Genomic DNA, 16,380 nt, shown 5'->3' on the forward strand with positions numbered 1-16,380 from the left:
CCTTTAAATTCATGGCATTTATTAACCATAAGACATATAATTTTACACTGATTTATAAAAGATTTTTTAAAAATATTTTTAAGTTATAGATGGACACAATATTTTATTTATTTATTTTTATGCAATGCTGAGGCTCGAACCTAGTGCCTCACACATGCTAGGCTCGAACCTAGTGCCTCACACGTGCTAGGCAAGCGCTCTACCACTGAACCACAACCCAAGATCAAAAGATCAATGTTCATAGCTGCTCAATTCACAATAGCCAGACTGTGGAACCAACCTAGATGTCCTTCAGTTGATGAATGGATAAAGAAACTGTGGTATATATACACAATGGAATATTACTCAGCTATAAAGAATAATGTAATTATGGCATTTGCAGGCAAATGGATGAAATTGGAGACTATCATGCTAAGTGAGATAAGCCAATCTCAAAAAACCAAAGAATGAATGATCTCGCTGATAAGCAGATGATGACACATAATGGGGGGTGGGAGGGGTGCAAGAATGCAGGAAGGAGGGACTGTATAGAAGGAAAAGAGGGGTGGGAAGGAAAAAATAACAGAATGAATCAAACATCATTACCCTATGTAAATGTATGATTATGTAAATGGTATGCTGTTACTCCATGTACAAACAGAAACAACATGTATCCCATTTGTTTACAATAAAAATGAATTAAAATAAAAAAAGATGTTTTTAAAATTATTATTAACAGTAACTTCCTTATGTATCTTGTCTTCTCCCTTACTTTATAAACACCCAAAGTTAGAGACTTTATTGTGACTTTGGGCACATTACTTAAAACTAGTAAATTTCCTCATCTGTAAAACATTATTAAAATACTACCTTTAAGGGCTGGGGTTATGGCTCAGTTGGTAGAGTGCCTGCCTTGCAAGCCCAAGGTCCTGGATTCAATCCCCAGCACTGCAAAAAAAAAAAAAAAAAAAAACCCAACAACGAAAACTACCTTTATTCCAGGGTTATTGTAATTGAATGAAATACTAAATAATAAAATCAAGTGCGTATCAGCACAATGCCCAGTATAGTCTACACTCCAAAAATGAGGGATTATTATATCTACATCCCGTTATATCTGTCTAGTTCAGTGGTAACAAGATTAGTGATAAGTACACTCCTCAGCAAACATTTCTGCTTCTAAATGTAGTTTGTGGATATTTTTGAGTGTAGGATCTTGATCCCAGATACAATTTTGCTTCCTCAACTCGATTTTAAATAACATAATATTTCCTAAAATTCCCAAGGAATAAGTAATCACATAAGCTAAAAAATATTTTGATTTTGGTTATATCTTTTGTACAAAGGCTTGTATACATTCTCTCCCAACAGGCCTGAGACATTTAAATCTTAAACTATATTCTTTAGCTATAAAGGGCTTGAAGCAGATTATAAAGAATCCATAAAAGTAGAAGTTATAAGCAAGAAAGTTCATGTTTAAATTTACAATTAATGAGAAGTTGAATTTCTTTTGGGGAAACAGATCCCCAATTATATAAAACATTTAATGAAGTAATGGATGAATTTTTATTTTTATTAATATTAGACTATCACTCATCACATATCTAAATATATGATACCAGTCTCTTAAAGTTTACCATGTCTTTTTTCTAATTTTTAACTCCTGGCTGCTATTTAAAAAAAACACATAAACACTAAGTATCATGTACTATAGATGAAAGAATATTAAGGACATTGGCAGTACTATTTTATTTAGGGAGAAAATGTTAGTAATCACTGGCAGCAAAATAGCCTAAACTTAGTAACTAGTTTGTTAATATAGTATGGCACTGTTACTTAGATTGCTATCTTATTTCTGAAGTCATGATTCAAATATATTTTTTCAAAATTTAAATTATTTAAGGTATAACAAACTTCTAAGCAAAAGTAAAATTCTTTTTATGAGATGCAATTAAGAAAATCAGTACAAATTCATAAATACTTTTGGCTAATACCATAGTTGCTAAGAATTAAATGTGGTCATTTTCACTAGTCTACCAAAAAATCAAGAACTGAAATGAAATAATAAATTAATATGACTTCCAAAGTATATTACAGTTTTTGTTTCCAAAACTGAAAATGGAGAAAAATATACTAATAAAGAAAGCAAAGGATTCTTTTCAAAACTGAGCTAACAAGAAAATAAATAAAAAGGAATAAAAGTTAACTTTCAGTGTCAGCAATCTGATTTATCTTGAGTTTACATTCTTTTCTTATATTTGCTTAACTATTACAACAAATAAGTAGTTACAGTTTGAGAACATTTTGGAAGGTGGCAGAACATGTGGTGGGGAGGGGCTGATAGAAGGAAGTTTCTTCACTGGGAGCCTCCCCCACCACTTCTCCCTCTCAGTTTTCCTGCTGCCATTAGGTGAGCAGTTTCCACTGCCACACATACCCCACCATGATGTTCTGCCTCACCACAGGCCCCAATGCAATGAAGCCAGCCCACCATGGATAGGAACATCTGAGACCATGAATCAAAATAAACTTTTCTTCATAAGTGTTTATCTCAGATACTTTGTCATAGAGATGGAATGCTGACTTACACAGCATTTCCCAGATACAGTGAAAATTACATTGCTTTTTCAAGGAAAACCTTCATGTTTAAGAAGTAAAAGATAGCAGTCAATTAAAGTCAATTATTATTATTTTTAATTTTTTTCAAAAGGTATGCCTCATTAAACATTTGATTATTCTGGATAGCTATGTCTATGCAATAAAAGACAGGCTTCTACCATAATATAAGTACTGGCATAATTAATTACTCCTAATTTCATACCAAATATCAAGTGTACTAATGAAAGATGTCACAAAGGATTAAAAGATGAGTTAATAGACATATAAAATAATAAACCTGTGCATTAGCACTACATTGAAATTACAGTTAATTCAAATTTGAGTACAAATCAACTCTGGGATTTTCTAATCTGGTCTGTTAATGTGGTGGTTAAGTGCTGGGGAAAGTAGTGTCCTTACAAACAAACCACCACTTGCCACATCCACTCCGACAGTACCTTGTTTTCTTAACATGGACAGAGCCAGCCAATCTCCTGCAGGACTGGAGATGGGAGAAAGCTAGAGGCTGGAAAACAGGGCTGATGCAAAGTGCCTCCAGCAGAGAGCAATACTTTTCAGGACTGGAGAGCCTGGCAAGCATTTAGAAAGATTTTTAAGTCAAAAACTGCACTACCAAGAACAGAAAGTGATTTTTAAGGTCTATGATCTGAAACATTTCCTTTGAGAGTGAGTGGGTGGAGGAGAAAGAGGGAAAGCATAAAAGAAGGGTCATTAATTTACTGTATGCTCTTACTCATTAATATAAAATAAATTACATTTTCACCAAAATTGAGCATGACAATCTTTTATTTTTTATTATTTAAAAAAATTTTTTTTGGTACCTGGGATTGAACACAAGGGTGCTTAATCCCTGAGCTCTTTTTATCCCCTTTTTATTTTTTATTTTTTATTTTGAGACAGAGTCTCACTAAGTTGCTTAGGACCTTGTTAAATTACTGAGGCTGGTCTTGAACTTGCAATCCTTCTGCCTCAGCCTCCCGAGTTGCTGTGTGCCACCATGCCTGGCAAGACAATCTTCTAGAAAGCATTTAAACTATGAAGACTGTAGAAATTATATAAAAATAGAACAAAACAAAATCCTACAAAACAATTTTAATTTTGGGGGGTGAGGGGAGGAAGGGGTGCTTCAAAGAGTTGTTAGGCTTTTGTTTGGCCCCAAACAGTTATGGGAGATGATACCATCAATAAAACCTTATATAACATTTGATTGTTTCAAACATAAAAACTGAAAATTGTAAAAACCCTAAAGTCAACATGTACATGACAAGTACGAAATACCATACATAAACAGTAGCAATGCAAAGAGATAAAAAGATGATTTTTTCAAATAATGGTAATAAACACCATGGGCTTTACCCACAACTCAGATAAAATATCTGCTGTACAATGAAGAGCTCAGAGCAGAGCTGTGGCTGTTCCAAATGAACATGCTTCCTCTGAAGTGACTTGTCAGTGGGTACAGAGTGTGGAGGCCACATCAGACAGACACTGCACATGCAGTTTGTTCTACCTGGTTTTTGCAGCAATGACAGCAGACACGGTAGCAGCTGCACTGCTCAGAACTGCAGCACTGTATCTAGCAGGAGAAGAGAAGGTAGAAAAGTTTCCAGAACCTTCCAAAGAACCTTCTACATTTCTTGTGGAGCTGCTTAAAATGGTAAGTAAGGAAAGAAGAGAGGAACATAAAAGGAAAGTGAGAAAAGGTAGCAGAATAAATACAATACAGTAACTGCTCTACATTAATATTTAGATATTATAAAAGTGCATAATGCCTATAGGTGTAATAGGAGCTTAGGTTGCTTATTAACTATGGCCATGATTTCTCTAAGACATTAAAATCTGAGGCACAATCCTACATTAAACTGTTTTTTGACATAGGAACACTCTTGAATGTTCCCTGTCTCTAGTTTTATTTAAAATTAAAATCATCTAACACACATTTGACGACTGCTCTGCAACAACTAAGTAAAAAATAAACCTAAACATAAAGTTGAATTTCCATAAGCAGAGAGAAAGGTAAGTGGATTTTCCCAACAAATCCCTATGTCAGGAGTATTACCTTACAGATGATGTACACCAATAGCATTTTAAAAAGACTTCTGTTTTCAGGAAAATCAGTTACAACTGTCTGCCTGCTCAGAAGCAGCAATATATAAATTCACAAACAAGAAATAATTGGGGATTGAACCCAGGGGCGCTTAACCACACCCCCAGCTCTTTTATTTATATTTCATTAAAGACAGGGTCTTGTTGAGTTGCTAAGTGCTTCACTAAGTTTTTGAGGTTGGTGTTGAACTCATGATCCTCCTGTCTCAGCCTCCTAAGCCACTGGGATTACAGGCATGTGCCATCATGGCCCATAGGTGCAGAATTCTTTAAGGAAGGCAGGCACCTTTGCAAAAATAAACAATAGTTACAGTGAACTTGATCAAAATATCACCTTTTCTGCAGAGTTTCATATTTCTATTTTCAGTTAGCTCTGAAAAGATTTTTAAACAATGGTATAAAATTTCATCTTCAGTTCCTTTATCACTTAAAATAATATTTTCCCTTGGTCTCAGAAAAGGTTATATACCTGGGCAGGAATTAACACTCAGCATTAGGATTGCAATGTTTTCAAAACTGTTAATCGAAATCACAATTAAGAAGTTTAAATTACACAGTGTGAAACTTGTCTCTTTTCTTTCTTTATGAGTATAATTTGTTAATGAAGAACATCACTATACTGCGAACACTTTTTTTAGAAGTTTGTGACAGTGGTTACCTCCAACACAAAGTAATCATGCACATGCCAAACTTAATGCAGGTTAATGAAAGCTCGCATGTCTGAGACTGAAAGGGTAGATATAAGTCTTTTCTCCCTAACAGAAAAATTTGACAAAGCTGTTGTTCTTAGTTCCGTATAACTTTACAAACCATGGGAAGGAAAAATTAAAGAAACAAGCTATTTTCCAAAAAATTATACAGAATTATTCATGTATAATTTTTTGCAAGTATTCATTAAATGTCATGTATGGCTAGAAAAGGAAGAATAAGGGCTGGAGAGAGAGAAACGAAAGAAGCTACTGATGGCAGAGTGGGGAATATGAATGTTAAGGTGAAGAATAAAGTTACCAAGTGATGAAATTTTTAGTTAATTAACTTTTTTTGATGAACTCAGGAACACTCTACCAGTGAGCTACATCCTCAGTCCTTTTCATTTTTTATTTTGAGTCAGAGTCTCGCTAAGTTGCCCAGGCTAGCCTTGAATTTGTGATCTTCCTGTCTCAGCCTGCAGAGTAGCTGAGGTTACAGATGTGCACCACTGTGCTCAGTCAAGTGATTCAACTTTTGAGTTTCTGAATCACTTTGCATCTTTGAGGCAAGGGTTACTATTTGGGGAAAATAGTGTGAATAATAAGAACTAAAAACTTAGGCAATTAAAAAGTCATAGAAAAACATATCAGTCAAATTATCCTTTCCCAGAAAAAAAGGAAACTTATGAATTTATGTCATCATATTGTATCACAAATAATAATATAAAAGGGTCTATTCAGTAGAGTCTGATGGTATCTTATAAGCACCATTATTTACATAAATATACTTAGAATATGTCTGAGAGGTTTTGGGGAACATATTATAACCTCTCTTTCTTTCTCTCTTTTAGAGTTAAAACCTCACATTCGGAAGAGTAGACCTATGGTAAACTTAAAAAGTTGACTTTGCAAATCACAAAGTAAAGAGACAGAAGACACACATTTCCAGATTATATATTAGAAGTTAAAACCAAATCAAAATATATATGCAGAATATAAAATCAGGGTGAAGCAGTGTTCTGAGGTCGAGTGTCAAGTGTTCTTGTCTACATGTTAGCAATGTTAGTTCTGCAATCAATAATCACCTTTTCTTTTTCAGTCAAACAGTTTTAGTATTTAGGTTCACCACCAGCATTGAAATTTAGACATGCCTAGAAGGAAGACTCTACCTAGGACATGTAGTTGCTACTTTAGGAAGTGTGGCTACTTGTCTACCAATATTTAACACCTGAGGAATTGCAGGTGGGTGAGGTTCACTCTTGAGTAGGTCTTCCAGAGAACTGTCAAACCTAAGATTTCAGAAGTAAATAGACAAGGCAAAGGAAACATTAATGAACAGTACAGGAGGCATTTGTCATCTGTAATATTTCTTAAATGTATCTTATAATGTTCAATCCTAGGAATATTGCTATTTTTTTAAACTTCATTATCTGCAAGAGATTAAAACTAATTCCAACACCTCCTACAACACAAAGTATGAGCTGTTCTCCCTTCAAAGCCTTTAGCATAGCAACTTTCACTTGATAAAAGAGGCTTAAAGGGGAAAAAGTGGATGGTAATTCTTATTTGCTGAGTAAGACTACTTTTAAGAAAACTTAGGCTCCAAGAAATGAATTAAGTATGCTATTCACATAGTGATGGTCAGATGAAATTTGTCAGCTCTGCCTGTACTATTTCCATTACATAACACTCTACCTCTTGTGGCACAGTTGCCTGAAGTGTGTCCTTACAAGTCAGAATGCTGCTTTTGCAGACCTGAAATTACAGGGATGTTGTTTGTCTTGATGTTAACAAAGCACTGTATTCAGTCACAGAGCAGATGATCATATGAAATTGTGGTACCTTTTTTTTTTTGTCTTTCTGACACCTGTACCAATTTTTCTTTAGAATGCCAGAATTAAAATTTAGAACTATAACTAGCTAAAGAAGAGGTGAAAAATTCAAAGGAAGAAAGCACCAAATCTAATATTTTTGGGGGAAATTAAATAGGAAAAAATACAAAATTACTAATTTTTTAAGCCTAAGGATTAAGAAATAGAATGGGTCTGTCACAATAAGCTGATTTTTACACTGGAAAGCTAACACTAAGATAAAGAAATAGAAAAGGAAAACTTATATTCTCTTTTTTCATTTATAATAGGTCAAACCTTTACTAGTGTTGAAAAATGTAAACTCAAGAAAAACGTTATGGTGGAAATGAAATATCATTTTTGAGACAGATGGAAAAAGTTAAAGAAGTAAGAAATATCTACAAAATGACTCAGCAAACAATGGACTAAAGGCCAAAAATGACCTACCATCTGTCTCTGTATGGCTTAGGAGTTAAAAATGTTTTTCATATTTTAAAATGGTTAAAAAATAAAAAGAATACTTCATATTATTTCCAACATGAGCAACATAAGAAACTCATATTTCAGCATCCATAAATAAAACTGCCACACTCTTCTATTTACAATTCTATGACTACTTTCAAGCTACACAGAGAGTTGAGTAAGTACTGCACATTTCATGACTTACAAAATTTAATGCATTTACTATCTGGAACTTGACAGAAAAAAAAAAAATGTTACTGAGCTTGTTCTAGAGAACAACTTCCCAACACAGTTATTAGAGTTAGCATTAAAAATATAAATCTTGTCACACCTGTTGCTTAGCGACTTTCTAGTACTGCTATAAGGATAACTATGCTCTTGGGCTACCTGTTCCTCAGTTATCTCACAGAGTTCTTTCTTTCCCTCTCCCTTGCTCCAGCGCATCTGGTCTTCCATCTCTTCTTGAAATAGGCCACACTTCTGCCTACCGCAAGTCCTTTGCACAGTCTATTACTTTTCATTTTTAAAATCACTGTCTCTATCACATCTTCACTGGGCTAATTCATAGGCATCTTTCTGGCTTAGTTTAAATGCTGCTTTTTTAATGAAGTGCCTCTTCGATGCCCCAAATCACTGTTTGTCCCTGTCATATACTTTCATGGTACTCTGTTCCTTTCCTGGTAGAATTTGTTATCATGCAATTTGTGTGGCTATTTGTTTAAATTCAGACTCCCTCAGTAGACCGGAAGTTCCCTGAAGTCAAGGGCCATGATATTTATGGATATAAATGAAATGTAACACAATGCTCACCATAAAGAAAACAAATATTTACTAAATGCATAAGTGAAATTTATTGTCTTCAAATATAGAACTCATTTTGTATATTTTCTTAAAACATATTTATACCTTCTAGAGTGTCAGACTATAGACCAACCCAGTATTATTGTCTAAGTAAGGGGGAACATATGATCAACCAAAGAAATGACTAGAAATCCCAAAATACCTGAATAACAATGTCCCTTAGAAAATAAAAAAATCATTGACATTTTAGAAAAAGAAAATATAAAGAATTGTCAAAATCTATATATTGACCAATAATGAGGAGAGGAGAAGTTTTAAAAAAAGAAAGCTGAAAAAGTGAGTCTTGCAATACTTCCATGAACTATGAGATTGGAAAAACTTGAGTGCTACCTGAGAATAAAGTTCGTATATTTCACAAAATACTTTTAAAGCCAGATTTCCAAGTTTTCAAACAAATGTACTTGGGAGGTTTCCCATGTGCTATGCAAACTGATTACCTATTGGTTATTTAGCCAGTCTCTAAAAACACTAGACTTACAAAAAAATCTCAAACTACTTTACTTAATATGGAACAGACATCAACATCTATTCTCATTCTGACATTTCCTAATATTTATTCCTTTTAGGGTTAGAAAAAGCTCTGATTAATAGCACATCTGCAGCAGCCAAACTTCTGCTTTGTCTATTGCTTAAGTGAGTTTTCATTTCTCACCAGGGAGAGGTACGAAGACTTTCTACTTCTCAGACATGTCTACAGAATTGGACTTGCAGTCTTTTGGCCTGCTTTTCTTAGGAAAAATGTCTCAGGAGAAATGAATGAGAAGTTATTTGTGTGTTGTGTCTTTGTCTGCACTATCTGCTTTTAAACGTGGAACCATATTAACAATCTGTCCAGGCAAATCAGCCATGAGGTTGTTCATTTTACTAACTTACCATTATTATCATCCTCCAGGACCAAATGAAAGGAATTTTTTCTAACCCCTAGTCCTAACAATTGTTAAATAATAACATCCTTATGCTGTATACTCCAACTTCTCCCTTTTTCTCAAGTGTATCATTATGGTTTGGACCTGGGATGTCTTCCAAAGTCTAATTTTGAAAGCATGGTTCCTAATGCAGCAAGGTTCAGAGGCGGGGCTTTCAGGCGATGTTGGATCATAAGGGCTCTGACCTTATCAGTGGATTGATCCATTTGATGGATTAATCAATTCACTGATAGCTGAATAGACTACTGAGAGGTAGGATCTAGTTGGAGGAAGTAGGTCACTAAGGACAGGCTCTAGAAGCATTTATCTTCCTCTCTCTTTCTGTTTCCTGGCTGCCATGAGTTGAGAAGTTTTCCTTTGCAATGCACTCAGGCATATTGTGCCATGTTCTGTCTCACCTCAGGCCCAAATCAATGGAGTTAGCTGAACATGAACTGAATCCTCTGAAATTCTGAGCCAAAATAAATATTTCTTCTCTAAATTGTTTTTGTCAGGTATTTTGGTCACTGTGACAAAAAGCTGTCTAACACATGCCTCAAGTGACCTCTTTCTCCAGCACTGATGTTCCCTATCCCTATCCAAAAATGCTATAATTTCTCTTAAAACAACAATAATCTACCTTTGCTTTCTATTTGCCTATTCCCATAAACAGTTAAACTCTGAAAATAATAGTATACCCAGCTGTCACACTTCAACCATCTCAACTGCCTCAGTCCCCCTAAAACTCTATATAGCCATATTCTTGCACAGGACACTAATGGCCTCTTTGTAGCTAAATATGATTGACAATTTGTTTTTATCATTTTTTTATTGTGGTAAAAACCACACGACATAATATTTACTATCTTAACCATTTTAATTGTATAGCTCAGGAGTATTAAATACGTTCACATTATTGTGAAAGAGAACTCCAAAACATTTTCATCTTGTAAGTCTGAAACACCATATCCATTAAACAATTCCCTTTCTCCTTCCTCTCATCCCCTGGAATCATTTGCTACTCACACTGGATCCATCCGGTGTTTGTCTTTTGTGTGTGTTCCTCATGTTGCTGTCTCAGTACCGGTCCTAAGTGACCACTCCTTTTTTTCTTCTCTTCTGTGCCATGATCTATATGCTTGCCTTTTTAAGCAATATGTTGCGGACTATTCCTTATTCTCAGAGTTTTCTGTCCTTGACCTGCTTTCTCTGTATTCTGCTATCACTGATAGCAAACAATTACACTCTTTTATCTTAAACATCATCTAATTACTAGTGGCCCAGATTTATAACTCTAGTTTACCTCTTTCTTATAAGAAGCACCCCATATTTTCGATTTCCTTCTTAAATTATTTTAGTAGATGTCTTAGAGCATGTAAGTGAACTCTTTTCTCAAGAAACTTCTAAGTCCTTTCCTGAAATATGATCTTTCAATTGACATACTTACTATTACTAAAAACCTGATAAGAAACCTTTCACCTCTAATATCTTTCTTTCCCCCTAAAGTTATTCATCATCATGTCCCAATCATTCCAACTCAAAATTTTAATTTGAGTCCACCTGCCTATTTCATATCATTGCCACCACTCTCTCTCATCTAAACTATTCAAAGCACTCACTTATACTTGTAGTTTAAGAATTGTGCTGTTGGTCTCTTGCTTTCCCTCTTGCCAAATCCTGCCCTATCCAGCTCCTGTGCTATCTGGTATGGCTTAGTGTAGCTATAGTGCCTTAAGAAAAAAGCAAAACGTGTTTTATCATATCACTCTTTTCATTAAAACCTTGCAATGGATTCCCAATGCAGTTAAGATATATATATCCAAAATCCTTAACATGCTGTATAAATCCCAAATATCAGAATGACTTGAGGAACTAATTCTTAAGTTATGTTTTACCCAAATCTTCCCTTTGTTCACTAAACTCCATTCATATTAGATTAATTTTTCAATGTCCTAAACAAAGTTTTTTTCATAATTCAGTCTCTTATTCACTAGTAATAATTTATTAATTTCATTTTAGTTTAACATACATAGAAATAAACTTGAATGATGAAAGAAAATATATTCCTATCATTCAGTATGTAGAAGGCACATAAAATCCTTCGAATAAACTTATAATATAGGTACTAGAATTGCCCCCAGTAATTTACTAAAGTGATTAATTCAGTGTATGGTAGAGCCACATTACTGGCAACCATGGCAAGAATAGCTTCAGTGACTGGCAAATGGCATACAAAAATATATTAAAAAGATAGTGTATCATGATGAAGTGGGGTTTATCCCAGGGATGCAAGGTTGGTTCAACATCCGGAAATCAATAAACGTAATTCATCACATCAACAGGCTTAAAGTTAAGAATCATATGATTATTTCAATAGATGCTGAGAAAGCGTTTGATAAAAATACAGCACCCCTTCATGCTTACAACACTAGAAAAAATAAGAATACTAGGAACATACCTCAACATCGTAAAGGCTATCTATGCAAAGCCTATGGCCAATATCATTCCTAATGGAGAAAAACTGAAAGCATTTCCTCTAAAAACTGGAACAAGACAGGGATGCCCTCTTTCACCACTTCTATTCAACATCGTCCTTGAAACTCTAGCCAGAGCAATTAGACCAAAGAAATTAAAGGGACACATAGGAAAAGAAGAACTTGAACTATCCCTATTTGCTGATGACATGATTATATATTTAGAGGAACCGAGAAATTCCACCAGAAAACTTTTAGAACTCATAAGTGAATTCAGTAAAGTAGCAGGATATGAGATCAATGCTCATAAATCTAATGCATTTTTATACATAAGTGATGAATCCTCAGAAAGAGAAGTTAGGAAAACTACCCCTTTCACAACAGCCTCAAAAAAAAAAAAAATACTTGGGAATCAATCTAACAAAAGAAGTGAAAGACCTCTACAATGAGAACTAAAGAACATTAAAGAAAGAAATTAAAGAAACCTTAGAAGATGGAAAGATCTTCCATGTTCTTGGATAGGCAGAATTAATATTGTCAAAATGGCCATACTACCTAAAGTGCTATACAGATTCAATGCAATTCGAATTAAAATCCCAATGACGTACCTTACAGAAAAAGAGCAAGCAAACATGAAATTCATCTGGAAGAATAAGAAACCCTGAATAGCTAAAGCAATCCTTAGCAGGAAGAGTGAAGCAAGGGGTATCACAATACCAGAACTTCAACTGTACTACAAAGCAATAGTAACAAAAACAGCATGGTATTGGTACCAAAATAAATAGGTAGATCAATCGTACAGAATAGAGGATACGAACACAAACCCTAATAAATACAGTTTTCTCATACTAGACAAAGGGGCCAAAAATACGCAATGGAGAAAAAATAGCCTCTTCAACAAATGGTGCCGGGAAAACTGGAAATCCATATGCAACAGAATGAAACTACACCCCTATCTCTCACCCTGCACAAAAATCAACTCAAAATGGATCAAGGACCTTGGAATCAGAGCAGAGGCCCTGCATCTTATAGAAGAAAAATTAGGTCCAAATCTTCAACATGTTGGCTTAGGATCAGACTTCCTTAACAGGACTCCCATAGCATAAGAAATAAAAGCAAGAATTAATAACTGGGATAGATTCAAACTAAAAAGCTTTCTCTCAGCAAAGGAAACTATCAGCAATGTGAAGAGAGATCCTAAAGAATGGGAGAAAATCTTTGCCACTCATACTTCAGATACAGCACTAATCTCCAGAATATATAAAGAACTCAAAAAACTCTACACCAAGAATACAAATAACCCAATCAACAAATGGGCTAAGGAAATGAACAGACACTTCACAGAAGAAGACCTACAAGCAATCAACAGATATATGAAAAAATGTTCAGCATCTCTAGTAATAATAGAAATGCAAATCAAAACTACCCTAAGATTGCATCTCACCCCAATTAGAATGGCAATTATCAAGAACACAAGCAACAATAGGTATTGGTGAGGATGTGGGGAAAAAGGTACACTCATACATTGCTGGTGGGGTTGCAAAGTAGTGCAGCCACTCTGGAAAGCAGTGTGGAGTTTCCTTAGAAAACTTGGAATGGAACCACCATTTGACCCAGCTATCTCACTCCTTGGCCTATACCCAAAGGACTGAAAATCAGCATACTACAGTGATGCAGCCACATCAGTGTTCATAGCTGCTCAATTCACAATAGCCAGATTGTGGAACCAACCTAGATGCCCCTCAATTAATGAATGGATAAAGAAACTGTGGTATATATATACAATAGAATATTACTCAGCCATAAAGAATAAAATTATGGCATTTGCAGGTAAATGGATGAAATTAGAGAATATGTTAAGTGAGATAAGTCAATCTTCAAGAAACCAAAGGACGAATGATCTCACTGATAAGAAAATGATACCTAAGTGGGGGTGGGAGGGAGGCAAGAATGGAGGAAGGAGGGACTGTATAGAGGGAAAAGAGAGATGGGAGGGGTGGGGGGGAGAAAAAAATAACAGAATGAATCAAACACCATTACCCTATGTAAATGTATGATTACACAAATGGTATGCCTCTACTTCATGTACAAACAGAGAAACAAGTTGTATCCCATTTGTTTACAATAAAAAATAAGTAAATAAATAAAAAATAAAAAACAGCCTGTTCAACAAATGGTGCTGCCAAACCTGGAAATCCATATGCAGTAAAATGAAATTAAACCTTTATCTCTCACCCTGCACAAAACTGAACTCAAAATGGATCAAAGGCCTAGGAATTAAGACTAGAGACCCTGCACCTAATAGAAGACAAAGTAGGTCGGAATCTTCATCATTTTGGCTTAGGATCAGACTTCCTCAACAAGAATCCCAAAGCACAAGAAATCAAAGCAAGAATCAACAAATGGGACAGACTCAAACTGAAAAGCTTTTTCTCAGCAAAGGATACAATCGAGAATCTGAAGAGAGAGCCTACAGAGTGGGAGAAAATCTTTTCCATATGCACTTCAGATACAGCACTAATCTCCAAAATTTATAAAGAACTTACAAAACTTTACACCAAAAATACAAAGAACCCAATCAATAAATGGGCCAAGGAACTGGACAGACACTTTACAGAAGACGACATATAGGCGATTAATAAATATATGAAAAAGTGTTCAATATCTCTAGTAATTAGAGAAATGCAAATTAAAACAACTATAAGGTTTCATCTTACTCCAATCAGAATGGCTATTACCAAGAACACAAACAATAACAGATGTTGGCGTGGATGTGGGGAAAAAGGCATTCTTTTACATTGCTGATGGAGTTGCAAATTGGTGCAGTCACTCTGGAAAGCAGTGTGGAAAATCCTCAGAAAACTTGGAATGGACCCACCTTTTGACCCAGTTATCCCACTCCTTGGTTTATACCCAAAGGACTTAAAATCAACATATTACAGTAACACAGACACATCAATGTTTATAGCAGCTCAGTTCACAATAGCTAAATTGTGGAACCAACCTAGATACCCTTCAACAGATGAATGGATAAAGAAACTGTGGTATATATAAACACAATGGAATATTATTTAGCCATAAAGAAGGATAATATTATGGCATTTGCAAACAAATGGATGAAATTGGAGAATATCATGCTAAGTGAAATAAGGCAATCCCAAAAAATTAAAGGCCGAATGTTTTCCCTGATAAGTGGAGAATGATATATAATGGGGGTGGGGGCTGCGGAGTGAGAGAAGAATGGGGGAACTTTAGATTATGTAGAAGGAAATGAAGGGAGGGGGTATAAAAATGGTGGAATGAGGCAGACATCATTACCCTATGTACACGTATGATTACACAAATGGTATGAATCTACATCATGTACAACCCATAGAAATAAAGTGATGTACCCCATTTGTGTCCAAAGAATCAAAATGCAGTCTGTAAAAAATTAAGAGATAAATTTAAATAAATTTTTAAAAAATAGCTTAAGTAAATTGAACAGAAACTAGGCTGCAGAATATGAAAGCTTTTTATCAATAATAAAATTTCTACACCTTAATTTGCCTCATCCAGGTTTTAATGGAATTATATGCAAATTATACTGGAATAAATTCCCAACGAAGACAAACTTTAAAAAAAAACCATCTGAGAAAGAATGTACAAACTTTCTTTGGCAGAATAAAAACTTCAGGTGTCCAATTAAAATTTTAAATGTCTTCTATTATCTACCTAAATATAATAAAAATATCAGAATGACTCATTCTATCCCCACCTGACAAGTTTTTAATAAAAGGAAAAAATTCACAAACCTAAAATGTGTATTCTATAGCAGGTAAAGAAGGGAACAAGAATAAATTGTCCTTGGTATTTTCACTCTTCCATAAAGCAAAATTTCACACAGCAATATTGCTAAAGCAGAAACTGAAAATATATCAGGGTCATAGCTGGAGTCTGCCCTTTTGGGGTTCAGTGACACAGGATAGTTATTTACTTTAGCCAAGGAAACTGCTAGTCATCTGGAAAAATGAGTGTCTTCTACGAGCTTCCTTATAATAAATATGGTGAGTGTGTTCACTTGTAACTATGATTTTCCTTCTGGAAAATAAAATCAACTAAAACTCAAGTGTAAAGTTCTGGCACTCTAAATCACAGCTAAATTTATTAACTGATTTCATCAACTTCTGTGCTTTGTCTGTGGTACTGCAAGGAGACTGTGTTAGGGGCTAAAAGAGGGGTATGAAATAAGTTAGCTGACATGAAAACCCCACCCAAAACAAGGCTTATTTTGGGAAAGAAAAGAAAAAAGATTCAATCAGTTGCTCTTTTCTTTTCCAGCTTTGCAAAGATTGAATCCAGGTCCTCCATAACAGGAAATGCTCTACTATGGGAAGCCATTCTTATCCAGCAGAATCAGAGGAGGTTGATCCTCAGGACACAGAGGACTGACTTC

The 16,380-nt window shown here is 34.9% G+C and overlaps 1 protein-coding gene across 1 annotated transcript in view; it reads right to left on the reverse strand.

The window, feature by feature from the left end:
• The window catches only part of Pdlim5 (PDZ and LIM domain 5), a 209,906-nt gene that overhangs the window by 57,581 nt on the left and 135,945 nt on the right, over window positions 1-16,380 (reverse strand). The window contains 3 exon segments of the mRNA XM_047565652.1: window positions 3,036-3,167; window positions 4,109-4,246; window positions 6,563-6,682. Of these exon segments, the coding sequence (XP_047421608.1) occupies window positions 3,036-3,167; window positions 4,109-4,246; window positions 6,563-6,682 (390 nt within the window).

The sequence above is a fragment of the Sciurus carolinensis genome, chromosome 10, assembly GCF_902686445.1.
Source record: "Sciurus carolinensis chromosome 10, mSciCar1.2, whole genome shotgun sequence".
Taxonomy (NCBI): Eukaryota; Metazoa; Chordata; class Mammalia; order Rodentia; family Sciuridae; genus Sciurus; species Sciurus carolinensis.